General features: G+C 37.9%; 1 protein-coding gene and 1 pseudogene across 1 annotated transcript; both read right to left on the bottom strand.

Moving 5' to 3' along the window:
- Nucleotides 1–7,288: 7,288 nt before the first annotated feature.
- On the bottom strand, nucleotides 7,289–12,009 carry LOC129008851 (olfactory receptor 52H1). The gene is made up of 2 exons (XM_054441308.1): nucleotides 11,923–12,009; nucleotides 7,289–8,266 (listed from the first exon to the last, which is right to left on the bottom strand). Exon 2 carries the CDS (start codon nucleotides 8,252–8,254, stop codon nucleotides 7,289–7,291), a length of 966 nt encoding a protein of 321 aa, XP_054297283.1. The 5' UTR covers nucleotides 8,255–8,266; nucleotides 11,923–12,009.
- A 3,131-nt stretch (nucleotides 12,010–15,140) lies between these two features.
- Nucleotides 15,141–16,078, bottom strand: LOC129008853 (olfactory receptor 52H1-like; annotated as a pseudogene).
- Nucleotides 16,079–23,147: the final 7,069 nt, after the last annotated feature.

Here is a 23,147-nt window from a genome sequence, read left to right as displayed (position 1 = left end):
TTTCTCCTTAGGATTGATTTGACTATTCAGGCTTTTTTTAGTGCCACATGAATTTCAGAAGAGTTTTTTCTAATTCTGTGAAAAATTAAATTAGTAATTTGATAGAAATATCATCAAATCTGTATGTTGTTTTGGTCAGTAAGACCATTTTAACAATATTGATTCTTTCAATCCATGAGCATGGAATGTTTTTCGATTTGTTTGTATCGCCTGTGTTCTTTCAGCACTGTTTGTAGCTCTTCTTTTTTTTTTTTTTTTTTTTTTTTTGAGACAGAGTCTCACTCTGCCACCCAGGCTGGAGTGCAGTGGCATGATCTCTGCTCACTGCAAGCAAGCTCCACCTCCTGGGTTCACGCCAATTCTCCTGCCTCAGCCTCCTGAGTAGCTGGTACTACAGGCGCCCACCACCACGCCTGGCTAATTTCATTTTTGTATTTTTAGTAGAGACGGGGTTTCACCGTCTCTACAGCCAGGATAGTCTCGATCTCCTGACCTGGTGATCCACCCACCTCGGCCTCACAAAGTGCTGGGATTACAGGCATGAGCCACCACGCCCAGCCTTGTAGTTGTTCTTTTAGAGATCCTTCAGCTCCTTCATTGGTTGTATTTCTAGGTATGTGTGTGTGTGTGTGCATGTGTGGCTAATATAAATGGGATTGTGTTCTTGCTTTGGCTCTCAGCTTGGACATTATCAGTATGTAGAAATGCTACCAATTTTTGCACATTAATTTTGTATTCTGAAACTTTAAGATGTTATTTATCAGTTCCAGGATCCTTTTGGTGCAGTGTTTGGGGTTTTCTAGATAAAAATAAATAAATATCATCATCAAGGAGAGATAGTTTGACTTTTTTTTTCTCTTTGGATGCCTTTATTTTTTTCTCTTGCCTAATTGCTCTGGCTAAGACTTCCAGTACTATGTTGAATAGAAGCGGTCAGAGTAGCATTCTTCTTCTTGCTCTAGATCCCCAGGAAAATGCTTCCAGTTTTTTCTGTTCAGTATGACGTTGGCTGTGGGTTTGTCTTAGATGGCTCTGTCATTTTGAGGTATATTCCTTCAATGCCTAGTTTCTCAAGGGTTTTTATCGTGGAGAAATGTTGGATTTTGTCGAAAGATATTTCTGCATCTATTGAGATGACTATACAATTTTTGCTTTTAATTCTGTTTATGTCATATGTTTATGCATATGATTGATTTGCATATGCTGAAACAACCTTGCATCCCAGGAATTAAGCGTACTTGATCATGGTGAATGAAATTCTTGATGTAGTACTGGTTTTCATTTGCTAATATTTTGTTGAGGATTTTTGCATCTATGTTAATCAGGGATATAGGCCCACAGTTTTTTGTTGTTGTTGTATCTTTGCCAGGTTTTGGTAACAGGGAAATGTGGCTTCATAGAATTACTCAGAAAGGAGTATCTTCTTGATTTTTTGGAATAGTTCCAGTTGAATAAATATCAGCTCTTCATTATATGTCTGGTAGAATTTGGCTATAAAACCATCTGGCCTAGGGCTTTTCTTGGTCGGTAGGGTTTTTTTTTTTAATCACTGATTCAATTTTGCAACTTGACATTGGTTGGTTCAGTGTTTCAACTACTTCCCGATTCAATCTTGAGAGATGGTGTGTTTCCAGGAAACTTATCCATTTCCTCTAGATTTCCTAGTTTGTGTGTATGGAGGTGTTCATAAGAGTCTCTGAGGATCTTTTGTATTTCTATTGGATTTGTTATAATGCCACTTTTGTTTCTGGTTATGTTTATTTGAATCTCTCTTTTTTTCTTTTTAAATCTAGCTAGCAGTCTATTAATCTTGTTTATCCTTCCAAATAATCAAATTTTGATTTTGTTGATTCTTTGTAAGCCTCATATTATTCTTCTGAACACAGAAGTTACCTCTATTGTCATTGATATATGACATAAAGCATACAGTCAGGAGATCAAGACCATCCTGGCTAACACGGTGAAACTCCGCCTTTACTAAAAATACAAAAAAATTAGCTGGGCATGGTGGCGGGCACCTGTTGTCCCAGCTACTTGGGAGGCTGAGGCAGGAGAATGGTGTTAACCTGGGAGGCGGAGCTTGCAGTGAGCCAAGATTGCGCCACTGCACTCCAGCCTGGGCAACAAAGCGAAACTCCGTTTAAAAAAAAATTTTTTTTTTAAAAAGCATATATTCAATATTTGGCCTAGATACAAGTTGCAGGTATCTGGGTTAACATAAGGGCAAATGGGACTGAGGGGTGCGTAGGACTAAAATCCCAGGGGCTACTGAAATGGAATAATAAATATCTAAAGAATGGTTAGATGTGGAAAGTCTAGAAGAGAAGATGTTACGAACTTGTTCATTGATTCTTACAATTTGTAGAATACCATACTAGATTCTGTGGATGAGAAGATAAAGTAAGTCACAATTCCCCTATGGATGGAGTCTCTAGTGTAAGAAATTGGGAATTTGCACAAAGGGAAGATATATAGGAGAAGATCATTTGTGTGTTGTAAAGTTACCTACTGATTTTTAGAGAATTACTATTTTTTAGTCCAAACCAGAACTTGTAATTTCATTCATGGTCTAAGAATGGGAGGGAAAATTTGCAACCTTCCTGACCAGAAAGGATAATTGTCACCTAGGGCAGTAAATGTGAACTTGTGGGAAGCAAAACTGAGCCTAACCTGTTTTCTACTCCTATAAACCATAAAAATGTGGGAGGATTTTAAATGACAAACTGATGAGCTCAGATTTAAACACAATGGGTCTGAGGTGAGAATGACAGCACTAATTAGTAAAGATACTAACATATTATTGTGAAGTATGTTCTTATACCTAGCTTGTTGAGGGATTTTTTTTTTATTGTGAAGGGATGCTAAATTTTATCAAATGCTTTTTCTACATCTATTGAGATGACCATATCATTTCTGTCCTTAATTCTGTTGATGTGATGAATCACCTTTATCATTTTGTGTATGTTGAAACATCATTGCATCCCAGGAATAGAACCCACTTGGTCATGATGTTTTATGTTTTTGATGTGCTGTTGGATTCATTTTGCTAGTATTTGCGTGAGGATTTTTGTGTCTATGTTCATTAGAGATATTTACCTCAAAATAATTAAGGGCATATATGGGAAACCCATAGCCAACCACATACTGAACAGAGAAAATTTTAAAGCATTCCCTCTAAGAACTGGAACAAGACAAGGATGCCAATTTTTACTACTCCTATTCAATATAGTACTGGAAGTCATAGGCAGAAAAATCAGGCAGGAGAAAGAAATAAAAGGCATCCAAATCAGAAAGGAAGAAGTCAAATTATCTCTCTATGCTAACAACACGATTTTATATATAGAAAACCCCAAAATTCTGTCAAAAAACTCTAGATTTAATAAATGAATTCAGTAAAGTTTCAAGATACAAACCAACATACAATAATCAGTAGCATTTCTATATACCAATGACAATAAAGCAGAGAATCAAATCAAGAAGGCAGTCTCACTTACAGTAACTACCAAAAAAACATGCCTAGGAATACATTTAACCAAGGAGGTTAAATATCTCTACAAGAGGAACTACAAAGCACTGATGAAAGAAATTGTAGATGACACAAACAAATGAAAAAATAACCCATGCTCATGGATCGGAAGAATTAATATTATTAGAATTGATGGATACACTAAAAGCCCATACTTCACCACTATGCAATATGTCCATGTAATAAAACTGCACTTGTACCCTTTGAGTTTATACAAACAAAAAAGATACTAACTTAGCAGCTAATATTAAAATAGCATTTTGCAATCTGGAAAGCACATTTATCTACATTTCTTAATCCTAGTCATCCTATGAGCTGAGAAAGATCACATATAAAAACTAAGTAAGCATAACAAGCAAAAAGTTTATGTAGTCATAGAAATAAATGTAACCTCCTGGGGAAGAGGGTAGAAAAATAACAGCAGATGATTGAGCCAGAGATAGAGGGTGGAAGGAGAAATAGGAGACTATACGGACATCAGTTTCTTTTTCGTTGGGATTTCTTGGGCTATTTGTCTTTCATGAGAGCCATACATGTGTATTAGTGAATAAGCATGGGTTTCAACACCTACCAGGATGAAAGGAGTGTGTACTTTTAAATTATCTCAACTCTGTATCAATTTATTTATTATTCCTTTCATAAACTTAAAAAATATTATGTCTTGGTCAATCCGTGTTCTCAACAACATGGTAATAACCAGAAGAGAATAACAGAATACTAGAAAATCTTCTGGTATGTGTGGGCAGTTTTGTAAATTGGCACAGAGAGCAGAACTCTCATACAGTCAGATGTGGCTTAATTTTAAGTAACTAGAGTTCACATTGAAGTAGACGGTACAATGGTGGTTACCAGACTGGGGAGTGGACAGGAAAAGGGAAGATATTAGTCAGTGTTCAAAGTTTCAGTTAGACTAGAGGAATATGTTCTAGTGATCTATTGCACCCTATGGTGGCTATAGTTAATAATAATGTATTGAATACTTCAAAATTTCTAAAAGAATAGATGTTAAATGTTCTTACCATAAAGAAATAATAAGTATATAAGGTGATGAATAACTTAATTAGCCTGATTTAATCACTCCACAATGTGTACATGTATAATCACGTCACATGTGACCCCATAATATATACAATTTATGTTTGTCAATTAAAAATTTAAAAATAACCGAAATGTAAATTAATTAAAACTTTAAAACACAACTAGAGTTTATAAAAATCATAAAAGTAGGCTCTGATCTTCCCAGATTTTTTTCCCTTCCTTTGGAGTCTGTTTTCATAAGCATGAGGCCGTGTTTAATGAGAATATCACTGAACTGGGAGTTAGCAGATTGTATTCTAGCTCCATATTAATAACTTCCTTGCTGTGTGCCTTGGAAAAGTTATTTGTACTTTTTGATCTTCAGTTTCCTCTTCTGAGAATGAGATTTGGATAGTTTCAGTTCCACAGGATCTGGCCCTACCCCTCCCCATCCCTCATGCCCTATCCCCTCCCTGGATCACTCTGCTGCAGCCACTCTGGCCTTGTTTCTATCCTCAATTCATGTCAAGCTCTTTTCAGCCCGAGAGTATTTTCATTTGCTGTCCTCTCTGCCATTGTCCTCCAGTCCAGTTTCAGTCCATCATCTTATTCAACTTTATTTTTTCATTTATTATATTAATATTTTTAAGCAATGAACTAATTTCTTTGTTTTATTGCTTATCACTCTCCCAAGAATATAAAATCCATGGAAGCAAGGCAGAGACTCCTCATAATCCCAAATGCTTAGAACACTATCTAAAATATAGAAGGTCCTCAATAAGTAGTTTCCAAATGAATGGATGATTTTCTTTTTTATGATTTTACTTTTGCTTTTAAGTTCTAGTATGCATGTGCAGGTTTGTTATGTAGGTAAACTTGTGTCATGAGGGTTTGTTGTACAGATTATTTTATCACCCAGATATTAAGCCTAGTACCCATTAGTTATTTTTCCTAATCCTCTCCCTTCTCTCATCCTCTACCCTCTGATAGGCCCCAGTGTGTGTTGTTCCCCTCTATGTGTCCATGTGTTCTCATCATTTAGTTCCCACTTATAAGTAAGAACACACAGTATTTGGTTTTCTGTTCCTGTGTTAGTTTGCTAAGGATAATGGCCTCCAGCTCTATCCATGTTCCTGCAAAGGACATGATCTCATTGTTTTTTATGGCTGCATAGTGTTCCATGGTGTATATGTACCACTTTTTTTTATCCAGTGTAACACTGATGGCCATTTGGGTTGATTCCATGTCTTTGCTATTGTAAATATTGATGCAATGAACATATGCATGCATGTGTCTTTATAATAGAACCATTTATATTCCTTTGTATATACCCAGTAATGGGATTGCTGGGTCAAATGGTATTTCTGTCTTTAGGTCTTTGAGGAATTGCCACACTGTCTTCTACAATGGTTGAACTAATTTACACTCCCACTCTCAGTGTATAACTGTTCCTTTTTCTCCATAACCTCACCAGCATCTGTTTTTTTTTTCACATTTTAATAATAGCCAAAGAATGGATGATTTTCAAAACAGGATTTATTGGAGAAACTTTATTGTTCAAGTAGAATCTTACCTAAGTGCTTGATACACAAGCAAAACTAGATAATATCAGATCTGCTGTGACTGTGGGAAAATAAGACAAGAAACTTCCTTCACATAAGCCTTGAGATGCACCTTAAAGCAACCTCTTAGAATCCAGCTCTTTAGGATTACCTCGGAAACCACTGGGATAGATCAACTCTACATTTCATACAGTTTATGATTATGCTTCTAAGTTCCTTCTTTGATCTCAACATATAGATCTCAGTTCCAATGCTTACAAAATTTGGATGCATTTTTCCATGGATGTGTTACTTTATTGTAGTTTTCCCATCCTTATTCCCTCTCCTCACTGTAAAAATGTGTCTTGCAATCAAGGAACTGCAGTATATAGAACAGTGTTCCACAGATCCTCTAACTAGTATGGTTACATTTTTACTTTAGTTTCTAAATGTACAGAAGTCTAATCTGTGTACTGTGAGAAGTCCAGCTCTTGACTCAAATCTCCAACTGTGTTGAGGGGTTATGTTCTCCCAGTACTACCTCTGCAGCTCACTTTCTCAATGCGTCTTCGGGCCTAGAAGCTACCCTCCTCTCCCAGCACCAAAGCCAGCAACCCTGCCATTCATTGATCAATATGCTAATTCACTCATTCCCTTCATAGCACTGCTGATAAAACATTATTTTAGCAGGCTTGTACTGAAGGCTCTTCAATTTTTCATATTGTGTGTGTATAGGGAGGAAACATTTAAAGGGAATTACAGTGAAACACAAAAGGAAGATAATTAGAATCAAATGTTATCATTAATGCCCTAAATATCCATCTGATAATCCTCTCACTGAGAAATTTCTCACTGATCTTTTTACTTTTGTTCCCTCTTCCTCAGTGTTTCTGTTTTACTTAACACACTCACTTATAATAGCTGCAAATTTCAATTTCCAAATTTTTATCTCTTTTTCAATTTAGAGTAATTTTGCTCTGTGTTTTCATCTCCATCTTCCTGATCATATTCTGTACAGCCTCCTATTTCACAAGCAAAGAGGTCATCAAGGATTTTTTTTTATACATAGGACCACCATTTCCACACAGATCATGCCACATTCTTGGCACATGAAAGCAGCTTCAGGTAGTTCTTGCTTTAAATAGCATTTGCCTTTTCACTCTTTCTACATTTCTGTACACTATAAACTTATCCTAGTAAAACATCATCCTGTATCCTTAGTAGAAAACAGAAGTATAACCTCATCTCTGATCTGTTTGGTCTTCACTCCATAAACCATGGGGTTGAGTGCAGGTGGGATAACAATGTAGAGATTGGCAAACATGATGTGGAAGGTGCGAGAGACATTGTGTCCAAAGCGATGGGCAAGGATGGAGAAAAAGGCAGGTGTATAAAACATGAGGATGACACAGACATGAGAACCACAAGTGCTGAGGGCTTTCTGGCGGGCATCTTGGGAGGGAAGGCGAAAGACAGCCCAGAGGATGAGGGCGTAGGAAACAGCAATGAGAATCACATCTGAGATGACCGTCATGATGGGAACACAAAAGCCATACCAGATGTTGATGGAGATATCAGCACAGGCGAGCTGGGCAACACCTATATGCTCACAGTATGTGTGGGGTATGATGCGTGTCCTGCAGAAAGGCAGGCGTGTTAGCAAGAATACATCTGGCAGGATGATGCAGAAACTTCCAAAGGAGATGCCCATAGCACTCTTGATGATGGTCTTGGGAGTTAAGATGGTGGCATATCTCAAGGGAGAACAGATAGCTACATAGCGATCAAATGCCATGGCCATCAGAATGGCTGAATCCAGGACAAAGCTATAGTGAAGGAAGAACATTTGTGTAAGGCATCCTGGGAATGTGATTTCGCGAGCCCCTAGCCAAAAGATACTGAGTGTTTTAGGCACACCAGCTGTGGACAAGATGAGGTCAGTCATGGCCAGCATGGAGAGAAAGAAGAACATGGGTTCATGAAGACTATGATCCACCACAATGAGGTAGAGAAGGATGCAGTTTCCCACAACAGCTACAATGTAGATGATACAGAAGGGAATTCCAATCCACACATGGAATTGCTCCAGGCCTGGGATCCCTATCACAATGAAGGGTCCTGGATTGTAACCGCTCAGGTTGAAAATGATCATGGCAGATACAGATGGCATAAATCTCAGCTCCTAAAGACAGAGGGTGATTAAGGATAGTTAGAGAAACTTGAGTAACTCTCAAACTTTCAACTAATTATCATTATTGCCTCCTGAAGATGAAGTGACCATATAATTTGTCATCCAAAATAGAACCCGTTTGAAATGAACAAAGGTTAAAATTAGTAATAATGGTAGCAACATGCATAAACCAAGATTGTTCCAGATACAAATAGATACATTATTAGACTACCTGAAGCGAATCTTTTCTTTCTTCTGACCTCCCCCAGTAGTTTACACAGCTTCTATAGGAAGCCTTCCAGACTGGTTACACTCTTCATTATACACTGTTCACCCATACAAGTTAACAAAGTACAGAATACACTTTTTCACGGTGGATTATAGCTCATATGACCTTATGGACATCATTGTTTAGGATCTACTTGCTCTGTCATTGTGAATTATCTGTCTCTGCCTCCACGACAACTGTTTGCTTCTCTTAAAGCTACCTGATGACTGTGGCTCTTAGATTTGTAAGATCAACACCTCTTTATTGCCATCTAAAAACCTAATTCAGTTCAGCAAACACCAGATGAGTTCCTGCACTATGATGGATAACATGTGTAAGTCAAATTTAAACTAAAAAATTCCCCTTATAGCTGAGGCGCACTAGCCTTTCTCCTCAAAAAAAAAAAAAAAATTCAATAGTTTTCCAACACTTTATATACTACATAAGTGAATAATATTCTAATACTGTGGACTTTGTGAGACTATCAGTCAAGGTTTCTGTCCAAAAGAAAGACTGCTTTTTTGTGAACATACATCTGTTAGAGACACATATTGACCCAAGACACATACTCTCTCAAACACAGACCCTTAATACTTACATTCTCAGTCATATCCAGACCTACACTTACATTCTGTCATACATTTTGCCACTGTATATTTACCCATACATAATCTTACACAATTACAAGCCCCCTGTCCTCCCATCTTCCCCCGGCACATGTGCTGAGAATATCAACAAAGTGTTTCATAATTAGATTTTGTCACTGTCACAGGCTTTGTAAATTCCTAAAACCTCTCCACGGCTCCTATACCTTCTTTCTTCCCCAGTGATGCCTCCACCCACCCCTCATCAAACACCTCATTTCGTTTACATAGAAAGATATTTTTTATGTTTATAGATACTCCTATGTGAGTACAAAGACAGTACATGTGTAAGTGCTACAGGTAATGAACCATGCAGCAAGTCCAGAGGCTTCCAGAATCAGGACTAAAATGAGGCTTGTGGTAGCCATATGCTTCATATTCCTCACCTGAGAAGGCCAAGAATCATGTTCAAACTTATTCCTACCCCTGCTTTTTATCTTCTTCTTAGGCCCAGCTCACAATACTTTCCATTCCTCAGACCAGAACTTATTTTATCCACTCTTCTTTAGGCAAAAGAGACACATGATGCTTTTTCTTTATTTCTTACCCTTCCTTATCTATAGGTAAAAACACCTTTCTTACAGCAACTCAAACCCTCCTCTACAGTGTCTTCACATTCTAGATTCTGAGAACACAGTCCAGACTTCAGAGACTAGGTCACAGCCCAGCCCCCAATCTACTGAGGATTCAAGGTTTTCCTGCTTAGTCACTTTCATCTTGGTTCTCTTATCCACTGGGGCCATAGAATTCACCTGTTGCTAACACTAGAAACCTGACTGGGTTGTTCAGCCTTCGTGTTGAAAACTTCTCTTCCATGCTGTTCACATACTCAAATCTCATGTGAAAACTCCTCTTCTATGCTACTCACATACTCAAACAACATGTGGCATCAGCATCCTGAAACTATATATTAATACTTTGAATCACAGCGCTCCCAACTTGTCTGAGATCATCCTTTATTCACACATATGTGAGGAAAGGTTTTCTCAAGTTTTTGTATTTCCATGAACTCAAATACAACAGATGTTCGTGAAGTCATCCAAAAGCATTCACAAACACACACGGGTGCACAGACAGTTAACTCTCAGAGTTCTCATTTAACAATCAGACAAATCCACAATGTGAAAAAATCTACAACAATCTGTTTTCTTTTTTCAAGTCAATGCCATTAAAGGGGGAAGGGGAATATTAGATAAGGAAAATCCATTTCCAGATTAAAGTACATTTAAGAGAAAAACAAATAAATGCAGTGTGGTTATTTATTTATTTATTTATTTTATTGAGACAGAGTCTCACTCTGTCACCCAGGCTGGAGTGTTGTGGCACGATCTCGGCTCACTGCAACCTCCGCCTCCCCAGTTCAAGCGATTCTCCTGCCTCAGCTTCCCGAGTTGCTGGGATTACAGGCTCCCGCCACCACCCCTGGCTAATTTTTGTATTTTTAGTAGAGACGGGCTTTCACCATGTTGGCCAGGCTGGTCTCGAAATCCTGACCTCAGGTGATCCACCCACCTCAGCCTCCCAAAGTGCTGGGATTACAGGCGTGAGCCACCACGGTTGGCCTGCAGTGTAGTTCTTGATTGAATTCTGTTTAAACAAACCAGGTATTGAATTCAGTTAATGAATAGTTAGGGAAACTTAAATATGGACTAGGTATTGAGTGATATAAAGGAACTAGTGTTAATTTTATCAGCAATAATTATGGTATTATGGTAGATACACATACATACACTCAGGCATCCACAGTATGTTAGCAAAATATTGGCACAGAGCATGTGCTCTGGAGCCTCAGAAAGCTAGGTTTCACAATTTAATCCTGGTTCCACAATTTGCTAGCTATGTGAATCTGGGCAAGCTATTTAAACTATATGATATTTGGGTTCCTATGTTTTTAAAAGAAATTAACATTTCTAATTTTTATAATTATTATTAGGACAAAATGATACACACTGAAAAAAGAATTTTTTTTGAGACAGAGTCTTGCACTGTTGCCCAGGATGGAGTGCAGTGGCACAATCTTGGCTCACTGCAACCTCCACCTCCATGGTTCAAGTGATTCTCCTGTCTCAGCCTCCCGAGTAGCTGGGATTACAGGTGCCCGCCACTATGCCCGGCTAATTTTTTTGTATTTTTAGTAGAGACAGGGTTTCACTATGTTGGCCAGGCTGGTCTCGAACTCCTGACCTTGTGATCCACCTGCCTCAGCCTCCCAAAGTGCTGGGATTACAGGCATGAGCCACCGCCCCCAGCCAAAAAAATATTCTTTAATATAGTACCTGAAACATAGTAAGCATGTAACAAGTTTTACTTCTTTATATTAGGTTATATTTTATATCATTAGTATTATCATTAACAGCCAGACCACACAGTGGAGAAGAGAACAGAAATTGCAAGATGGATAAAAATTAACAGGAGCACCCCTGGGTGTACACACATACCAGCACACTTACTTCTACATTTTAAGTTAGAGTTATGGACTCTTGTCACGTCTGAAACAGAAATTTCCTAACACTGCTAACTGTGGTCATACTTAACCCAGGTGTATAATTGTCCATCTGTTCTGATCTTTTGATGCTTATTCAGTGGAGCATATGCACAAATACTGGAGACCAGGACCTCAGTTTATAAATGGGAGTTGCTCAGGAAAGAACATTATAGTGCCCAGTCCATGGCCCCTAAGAAATAGAGCCCTGGCTTTTCACTCACTTTCTCTAAGTCTTGTCCCAATCAAACCCCTTCAAACAGCCAATACTCACCAAATCTTGGGGATCAGGCCAAAGGGAAAGAAGAAAGAGTGTGTTGACAAAATCTACAAGAGAGCAGACACACCAACCAAACAAAAAAAAAAATGAGTGGAAGGAAAAGGAAGGACATTAGAGAGGTTGATTCCCTGTCCATTTATTTTCTCTGATCACTCACTGCTCCTTGTGGGGAAAAGGTAGGTAGTTAGGGGATTAGGGACTCTGACATGCCCTCTTCTCATCCTCAAGGGAAGAAGATGAAAAAGATTCTATTAACCTTGTTCATGCCTTTGAGTTAACACTGCCTTAGAGTGCTTTATTTATTTATTTATTTGTGAGCTGATGTGTATGTGGGTGGAAAGCTGTGTGTATGTGCCTATCATATCACCCAGGTTTCAAGTTCATGCCCTCACTTACCAGATAAAGGACTTTGGATGAGTTACCTAATTTCCATTAAAAGGTGGTCATATTAGTACCTGTCTCTCAAGATTTTATAAGGATTGACAAATTAATAGGATACTGCTCATGAAAATGCTTAACATATTGGCAAACTCATAGTGTAAAGGAATAACCTAGGGCACCTGTTAAAATGAAAATTATATGGCCCACATGAAATAATTCTAATACTATCTTTTAAAAATTCCATTGGCTTTAGGGGTACAAGTGTTTTTTGATTACATGGGTGAATTGTATAAGGTTGAAGTCTGGGTTTCTAGCATACCTGTCACCCATATTGTGTAGATTGTACTCAATAGGTGATGTTTCATCCCTCACCCCTCTCTCAGCTTCTCCTCTTCTGGGTCTCCAATGTCCATTATACTACTATGTGTGCCCTTGCATACCCATAGCTTATCTCCCACTTATAATTTTTAAAACATTAAACTTCATTAAACATTTTTCTTAGTAAAAACAATATGAGCAAATAAAATACATTCTGATGGAAAAACTGTTAGGTCAACCAGCTGGTACTGTCAGGAATTTCTGCAAGTCCGGATATCAATTTTTACCTAAGAGGCTTTTACCCCACAATTCTGAAAGCCAAGTCAGTTTTTGTCAATGTTTGTCAAATGTTTGCTAAATATTGCTGAATGTGTTAATTAATAAAGATTGCCAGGAATCCACTCAGTACTCTGAATGTTCTAGAATATCTGGAATAAACCAGAACTAAAGAGATTAGTATTGTATTGGCTCCCAACAGAATTTTTACCTTTCGCTGAATAAAAATTGAGGTTGCTTCACCTCTCTATACTAGGATAAGGGACTGAAGAGTCACATGAACTTGTATATTCTGTAAGAATGTGATTAATTGCATCACTTACTGCCTATTCTTTAAGAGCTTTCTGAAGATATTTCTCTGTTCTTTATATCAAGAAGTAGTTTTGCTTCTCTAACAATTAACTGTCTGTAACTTATAGCCATCATGAATTATGTAGCTAATCATGTTTAACTCTCACATAGACTGTTAGAAAGCTTACAGCTGAATTTCTGACCCACATATAATAAGAGAACAAAAATTCATAGCAGGTGGAAAGTGTATTTTCAGCCTATTTTTTGTCTTCATTTTTAAAAATCTTTCTACTTTTCTTTTTGCCTTTTCTATTTATACTCTGTAATATGCCACATAACAATGTTTCTGAACAATGGTCCCATAAGATTATAATACCATATTTTAGAGTACCTTGTCTATGTTTAGACATGTTTAGATGCACAAATACCATTATATTACACTTCCCTACAATATTTGGTATAGTAACATGATGTACAGTTTTGTAGCCTAGGAGCTAGAGAATATATTATAGAGCCAAGGCTGTATCACACAGGTTTGTGTAAGTACACTCTATAATAGTTGCACAATAATAAAATCACATAACAACACATTTATGAGACTGTATCCTCATTGTTAAGTGGCACCTGACTATATTTTTATTTATGGTATGCAAAATACATCAAGTAGTTTTGGAAACAACACATGAAGCTATTGTCACATGTTAAGAGATAGAATATAAATTCAAACACAATTCTCTGAGTCCAAAGGACATTCTCTTCTATTAAAACTATATGTTGAGAGCCAGTGTAGAAATAAAAATTCAATGACATGTGAAAAGGGGAGTAGCATGGGGATGGGAAAGTAGTCTCAAGGTAAAGAGACCATGAACGACTCTGATATTTGGAGTCAAGTGAAAGCAGTGAGGGTTTGAACTACTGGGGTAGGGGAGGAGGGTGCCTGCACTCAGCTGGGGAATCCAAGAGGTTATTTAGAAAAAAGTCACAGGTTTTGAGGATGTATCAGATTTGAAAGGGAAATAAGACGCTGACTATCATTGCTGCCTGGCAGACACCTAAAAATAAGTATTACTGACCACGTGACTGAATGACTCACTATGACCAAGTTACACATACTGGATTTGAAGAGATAATGAATCATACAGAGGTACATTTTTGGCTTGTGACTACATCTCTATGGAGATACAAACATGAAAAAAAAAATTGAGACCACCAGTGCTTCCAATTGGTCAAGTCTTAAACCCACTTCTTAGTCTGTATGTGCTTTACCATTTTACTAGCCACAGGAATTTGCCTTCCTCCTTTTATTCCTTGTGGAAAACTCCACCCACCCACATCTCATTTGGCTTTCTCAAGGTTGAGTTAAACATTGAGATTTATCATTGCCTTATCCCTTTGCTTAATATAAACACCTGCACTCTTAAATTAATAATTTTATGATTAATTGCCATGTATTTATTTGATAAATGTTGCCTATGTCCCTAGTGTATGCTAGGTATTATACTTGATGTTGTCTAGAAATTAATAGGAGTGAACAAAGTAAAAACCCAGAACCCTGCAGAGTCATCAAAGAGGTAATTTTCCTGCCTTGCTATGATGTGTAAATAAACTACTATGATAAATAAATCTGAAAAACTATTCAGATTTGCCAATCATTACATTGTCTTCATTAAAAGTTTTATAATCACTTTAGAGCAATCATAAGGAATTACAAAAGTTCTTTTTTCTAGAAGTCAAAAAATATTTAGTATTTCCTAGACTCAGAACTTACTTTGCTATAACTGGAATGATTGAGTAGACTTCTGCCTCAAATCACAAAGAAAGCAAAACTCAAGTTCTCGTTAATAAATTTTAGTCTGTCCTTTCTCTTGGGCATCTGAACACAGGTTCAGTCTTTGACCTAACATACACTAGGAACTTGTCCCTACCTCCAAGAGCTCAGGCACCTATCACTGGGACCCCTTGGGAAAGAGCAGAAGGATTCTGTTCTGGATTTGCTTGGTCTTTATTCCGTAGACAGTAGGGTTGAGAGCAGGTGGAATGATTACATAAAGGTTGGCAAACATAATATGAAAGGTACGAGGGACATTATGCCCAAAGCGATGGGCAAGGATGGAGAAGAATGCTGGTATATAGAATATGAGGATAACACAGACATGGGAACCACAGGTGCAAAGGGCCTTCTGACGGGCATCTTGGGAGGGGAGGCAAAAGACAGCACAGAGGATGAGGGTGTAGGAGACAGCAATGAGGATCATGTCTGTCATCACCGTCATGATGGCAACACAAAATCCATACCAGATATTGATGGAGATATCAGCACAGGCAAGCTGGGCAACACCTATGTGCTCACAGTATGTGTGAGAAATGATATGTGTCCTGCAGAAGGGTAAACGATTCACAAGGAAAACACATGGGACAAAAACACAGAAACTTCGGAAACATTCCCACAGCAATTTTGACAATGGTTTTGGGAGTCAGAATAGTAGTGTATCTCAAGGGTGAGCAAATGCCATATAGCGGTCAAATGCCATGGCCAGCAGTATAGCTGAGTCCAACACAAAGCTACAGTGCAGAAAGAATAATTGGGTGAGACAGCCAGGGAAACTGTTTGGGGACCAAACCAGAAGATGCTAAGTGTTTTGGGGACACATGTGGTGGACAATATGAGATCAGTAATGGCCAGCATGGAAAGGAAAAAGAACATGGGTGCATGAAGACTGTGCTCTACCACAATGAGGTAGAGAAGGATACTATTGGCCATGACAGCCATGAGATAGATAAAGCAGCATGGGATGCTGATCCGGACGTGGTACTGCTCAAGTCCAGGGATGCCCAAAAGGATGAACGGGCCTGTACCATGGTCACTCATGTTGTACATGGCCATTAAGATCAATAGCTTCTGTGTCCTAAAAACAAATTGTTTATAATGAACATGAGGAAATTGTATGGTAATTCTTCCTCCACTGCTTCCTCGGGGCTGGTCCGCCTCTTTCCTATATTCCAAGAAAAAACCTCTCATTGATATTAAGAGCAATGTTCATCACTTGAAGAAAGACTCTCAGACCCAATACTTCTGATACTAATCATCCAATTACTCTAGAATCTTCTTCAAACTGCATAAACTGCTGTTCCCATTTTAATGACTGAGTTCTCCCTGGGTCAATGTAAGTTGCTGCTATATAAATATGAGTATAGAGAAAAGTAGTCTAACTACATGCAGGGATAGAAAGACACTGAAAAATACTGGGTCACAGTTGGGAAAATGAGATAATTAACAATTACAGACTCCTAGTACATACCAGTTCCTTGAAAAATATTATCTTACTTAGAACAACCTTCTGAGATATGTATTTTTATCCACCTCATTTTTTTTTTTTTACAGAAACCGAAACTGAGACATAATCTTACCTAACATCACACCTTTAGTAACAAGCAGAGCCAAGGTCATTAGATTCCGCAGCCACTACTCTTTCATGTTGCTGTTACACCAGGTGACTGCTTCAACTCACTGTGAGATGCCAAGAATTCAGAAGAGGCATGGATGTGTAGCAAAGGATGTAAAGAAACGGATCACTGGAACTGTAATTTTTCCCACACACTGACCCTACCCCAATTTCAATGACTGTTCTGATATCCCAGACACTACATAGAGAGACTTAAGGCTTGTAGACCAGAATGTTCTCTGAGATTGTGATGTTCGATGCCTGCCATATGAATGACATGAGGAAGGGTATGAGGCTCAATCTCCACCCTTAGGAATTAATGAGGAAATCTTGTCGAAGAATCAGAGAAAATTGGTTTGTGTGCTTTTTACAAATACACAGAGGACCTCTAGTGGAAGAAAAATAGAATTTATATATTCTAAATCCTAGGTCAAGCTAAAAGCAAATAAACTTTATAACAAAAGCTAATATTTTTTGAAAACCTTTAATATACTACATGAGACCACTTTTGTAATTTTCTTAACAATTGTATGAGACAGGTAATAATATTACCCACATTTTAAGGATACAGAGAAAAGTAATTTGTCAAAAGTCACACAAGGAGGAAATGGTAGTGCTGGGAATCAGACCCACAAGTCTTTTCCTAGACTCCTCTATATATAACCAAAATTATCTACAGAGTCTGTATGGCAAATAACACGTATAATATCTGCATAGCAAAAGATACAAAATTAACCAATATTTAGAAAACTAAAAATATAAAACAAGTTAACAGCATAAAACCAAATACATCATTTATGCTTATAAGTGTAGATTGCTGGAACTCCTCTATCAAAAAGCACAAAGATAAATAAAGTTTAAAAATTCAATTATATGTCACTTATATGAGTAAGATCTAAAACAAAATGATGCAGAAAGGATAAACAAGTGTTAATAAACAAGGATAAAAAGGATAGACAAGTGTGTTTCAGACAAATTTAAATGTGATGGAAGCAAGTCTAGCAAAATGGAAAGCATAAAAAGTAAAATTTAACTTAGAAAGCATTAAACAGGACAAAAGGTAGTTTGCACAGTTAAAAGGAACACTTCTGAATGAAGGTGTAAGTCAGGCTATTTGTACACATCTTTTCTGAGCACTCTAGATGCTATTCCTTAGTGATAGTCAATTCATTTACCCACTTTTTAAATTTTTTATTATTTTTCATAGTTCTCTTGTAATTCCCCTTGATTCTTTAAAGACACATGTCTAGACATTAACTGCAGTTTAAAATTCTTGTGACTCATCTACCCAAAACTTTGTCCTCAGTGGATGGATTTATACTGTTACTGAGGCACAATCACCTAACTCCAGGGTCATATATTTGAAGCACTGTAGTCCAAAATCGATCAACCTCATAAATCACAAATGTAGACATTGCACTTTGTATCTATTCAATCACGTGATTCAGTTACTACCAATCTGTCCTTGAAAAACCTGAAGCCCTCTAGAATATGGACTTTCTTACTACCATTCATTCAATGCCCAGGTGTCTTTACATTCTGCTCTGTTCAGGTTACAATCCATGATTCACCGTTTCAGCCACTCTCTTACCAACATTTTGCTTGCCCTTGCTCCACTGACCTTCCATCACATATGTGTGATAAAACTTACCCCCTGCATTATTCAACCAAATAAGTACCCTAGGTAGAAGAAAATAAGGAAACAAACAAACTTCTTAACTAGATGTATTTATGTTTCCATAATTTCATGATAATCAATGTTAAACTTAACTGGTGACACTATCCAATGATCCAACAGCATAATCTTGTTCAGCTCAATCTCTATGACTCATTTTTTTCCTACACTCCTCAAAGCACATTCTCATCTCATTCCAACTCCCTTTCTCAACAGATAACCTTTCATTTTACTTCACAGAAAAATTAGCAACCATTAGGTATGAAATCATGTAAGACTAAAACATCATATTAACATACTTATGCGTGAATCAATATTTATTCTCTACCATTTTTTTCTTGTTGTCATCAGAAAAAATATCCCCTTAAATCCTTGGGCCAACAAGAAACCTGTACCTTCTATCGCAAGTCTCTCTACCTTGTCAGGTGTCTCATTATTCTTCATTTTCTCCTTCCTTTATCTTCAACCTAGCTTTTTAAAAATTCTGCTCCTTCAACATTTAAATAGTTTAAATGTGCTCAAGTATCTTCCAGTCTAAATAATAAAGAAATAATTACCTTTTTTCATTCATAGCTAAATATTAATATACAGTTGTCTACACTATTTATTTTCCTAAACTATATCACCAACTCCTAGGCTTCAAATTAATTAATAGTTATAAACTGACATGTGCCAATTCTTTTCTTCTCATTTAGATCTTTCAAGACAAACATGTCTAACTGTATTCGGCATATTCTATTTTGGATATCTCATTGGCACCTCAAAAGTATTTTTTTCAAAAATTAATAATCATTATATTTCCTCATAAACTTGCCTCTCCTTACTCTATCCTATACTGTGGGCGGCAAGCCACCCAGATGCTGAGGCAAGAGACCGAGGACACAAGCTGTTCCAGTATAATAAAGAAAATACATAAAATAAGAATAGTTATGCTAGATATAGATCATAGATATGATTATATATGAATATCATTAATCATTAGTTTGTAAAATTACTCTTTATTACAATATAACAATAATCTTTGCACTAAAATCATAACCTAGGAAAAACCAGGCCATACAGAGATAGGAGTTGAAGGGACATGGTGAGAAGTGACCAGAAGACCGGAGTGCGAGCCTTTTGTTATGCCCGGACAGGGCCACCAGAGGGCTCCTTGGTCTAGCGCTAATGCCAGCGCCTGGGAAGGTGTCCATTACCTAGCAGACTGCGGTCTAGTGGTAGCGTCAGTGCCAAGGAAAAGCACCCGCTACTTAACAGACTGGGAAAGGGAAGATCCCTTTCTCCTGGGGAGTTAAAGAAGACTCTGCTCCACCACCTCCTGTGGAGGGCCTGACATCAGTCAGGCCCGCCCGCAGTTATTCAGAGGCCTAACAGTCTCCCTGTGATACTGTGCTTCAGCCGTGGCGCTCCTGGTCCGCTTTCACGTTCCATTCTATACTCCTGGCTCTGCCTTCTAGATAGCAGTAGCAGAATTAGTGAAAGTACTAAAGGTCTCTGAAATGCAGAAATAATGGTGTAAGCTGTCTCCTCTCTCTCTCTCTCCCCCGCCACCCCCCGCCTTGGCTGCCAAACAGGGAAGGGCCCCCTGTCCAGTGGACACGTGACCCACGTGACCTTACCTATCATTGGAGATGGCTCACACTCCTTACCTTGCCCCCTTGTCTTGTATCCAATAAATAACAGTGCAGCCTGGCATTCGGGGCCACTGCCAGTCTCCGTGCCTTGGTGGTAGTGGTCCCCTGGGCCCAGCTGTCTTTTCTTCTATCTCTTTGCCTTGTGTCTTTATTTCTACTATCTCTCATCTCTGCACAGGGGGAGAGAGATGCACTGACCCTGTAGGGCTGGTCCCTACCTATATTTCAGAGAATATCGGCATAATTCACTACATGACCAAAAGCAGAAACTTGAAATTCATCCTTTACGCCTACTTCTCTTTAAAGAACTCAAATGTAATAAATTATTCTAATTTAATACTTTTTTAATTGAATTTTTTAATCTTTAATGCAGCTAACAAGGCCCCCACAATGTAGTTTTGCTACCTCTTTGGGCTTTTTGACATATTCCAAGAATGTTCGCCAGAAAACATCTCACATTCTCTAAAAATGCTTATGTTAAAAGCAATTTTCATATAAAATATCATGGTAAATCTCTCTATCATTTCATTTCCAGGGTTCCAACTGTAATATCCAGTTCTTTCCCCATAAGTTTGACTTAAACATCCACTGAGAATCATATCTTTTCTCTGAAGATGAACAGAAATTAGCCCAGAGATAGTGAAAACCCATGTGTGAAGAAGAATAAGGTCACCTGACATTCCTCGAGATTGAACTATCATACTGCAAGGTGTTCTGAAGGGGTACCCATGCATTGAGTTATCGTGCATTGAATGCTACATTTCTCCTAACAATGGTTGTAGAAAATAAAAATAAAAGTCTAAGCAGATAATGCATGCCAGTCCAAATACAAGTGAGATAACACATGTTCCTTCAATGCTAAACTCTCTTGACTATGAGAGGACTCCTAAAACTGAATTAAGTATCCCATTTGTACCTACCCACAGAACCAAGTACTTATGTCTTACGGTAGCACTTATCACCGTTTACTGCATTCATCTGTCTATCTTCTGTCTTTCTCAAGATTAAGACATTTTTATATTCATATTTTTATCTCCTGATTCTAGTTCCATTTCTGTAAAACACTTAATGAGTTTTACTGAATAAATGAACCATGTTTAAACATGGCTCACATGCTCCTGTTTGATATGGAACCTACTTACCTTTCCAGTCACACCCTTCCTACTTCATCTTTATGCTCCCCATATGTACTCTATGTTCCACTAAAGTTCAGTTTAATGAACAAATAGCTAAAATAATGAACGAATTAATACTTTAATGAATGAGTGACTGACTGAATGAGTGAGGAATAAAAAAGCACGACATAATACACATATAACCAGACACACATGGACTCACAAAGTATACACAGAGTCACATTAGCGCTTAAAACCCAGATTTTAGAATTAAGTACTCTGTATTTGCATTTGATCTGTGGCACTAGCTTATATTATAGTGAGCAAGTTATTTAATTTCTAAAATGCCTATTTCCTCATAGATTCTTGTGTCCTTACCTAAAAAGGTCCTCAGCTCAGTGCCTGGAAAAAGTTAAGCCCTCAATAAGTAGCAACTAGTATGTAATATCATTATTCCTACAAATACATGCAAATACACAGGGATGGCAGAAACCCAGAAGATGGCAGAAAGTTGATAATCACACAGAAACCACAGATTCCACTATTCTGGATCCAAACTCTCAGACTGTTTGGTTTTGGCTGTTCAATTATATCTTCCATACAGCCCGTCATGCTTGTTTCTTTGTCTGTTGATCAATAGTTTTCCAACCCCTAAGGCAATTTAAAATCTGATCCCCAGGCCTGCAGACCCTATTTCACGGGGAAAACTGCACTGAGCCCGCTCCTGACTTTTCTTAGCTTCTGTTTGGTCGCTTTTTGTCCTGCAATTAGTCTCCTGCAGAACTAGAGCTCAGCTTCCCAACCCTGCCTGCCTTGCTCAACAGTCAACGCTCACCAAAGCCCAGGCCCTTTGGCCACTGAGGGATGGACAGAAATGACACCCCTGAGTGGCCAGTCCTTGTATTTATCTTCCTAGACCTTCAGAGAGTTCACTCAGTGTTTGCAGGTCCCTGAGGGACCACTGACACAAACATAATCAGTGTTTTGTGGGTTGTACAGCAAAGCCCTTCCCTGGGATCTAGCTCCTGAGGGTCTGAGGTCCTAAGTTCTGGGGTGGACTGAGTCTCATCAGGCTCAGAATTTCCAGGACAGGCAATATCCTGAGTGAGTAGAATCCTTGGAGGCTTTCAAAGTGGCAAGTGGTACCTCCACTGCTGCTAGAACAATCCACAGGGAAATCTCCATGTGTATGTTGTGTATCCATGTTTGTGGGACTTTGTGTTTTTCTGTATGCTATTTAATTAATGCTGCAAATATTCAATCATTTGTGTAAGTATATATAGTGGTTATTTTAGTATGAGAATGCAAGTGGGTGGATGGGAGGAGAAATACAGGTTCTTTTTTCTAACTTAAGTCTCAAAAGGGTTGGAGAATTCCATGGTTATCACAAATCACTAGTATTGGTCAAATAGTTAAATCTTTATATAAATCTCCTTGCATATACACTTGCCAGTCTTGTCAAGTTAGACTTCAAAATCAGTCTAACTTCAGACAGAAGTCAGAATCACTTCCTTCCTTCAGTCACCACTCTTCAGTCTCTTGTCACTTCTGCTATCAGCCCGATTGATCTAGAGATTTGAATTTCATCCTGCTATTTCATCCTCTCCTCTGAAACTATAATAATATTTCTAAAATATAAATGTGAGCATCATTTCTGCAGAGCATTTATAAAGCCTTTAGGATAAAATAAATCCTTGTTGGCATAATATACAAGATCTAGCAATTTCAAACTCTTGACTTGCTTTTCAGTTTTATGTCTTGCAATTCTACCCCCAGGAACACCTAAATTCTAGACAAACTAATCTATTGGAAGTTCTAAATATTAATACATAATTTCTCAAGCATCATCTCGTTGCATGTGTTATTTCTTCTGTTAGGAATATCCTCTATATTCTTTTCTACCTGATTCAACTCAACACCTATCATCACCTAATTTGGAAATCATGCCTCACATGTTCCTGTGTTTACTTCTGCCTTAGCACTTACCACAACGTGTTGTAAATACTTACTTAGCTCTCTGTTTCTACTTGCAGAATGTGAGTTCCATGATGAAAGAGAGCTCAGTCCTATTATTCACCATTGGATT

Source organism: Pongo pygmaeus, chromosome 9 (genome assembly GCF_028885625.2).
Source record: "Pongo pygmaeus isolate AG05252 chromosome 9, NHGRI_mPonPyg2-v2.0_pri, whole genome shotgun sequence".
In the NCBI taxonomy this organism is placed as follows: domain Eukaryota; kingdom Metazoa; phylum Chordata; class Mammalia; order Primates; family Hominidae; genus Pongo; species Pongo pygmaeus.
The sequence above is the reverse complement of the archived record's forward strand: the minus strand, read 5'-3'. Positions and strand labels throughout refer to the sequence as shown.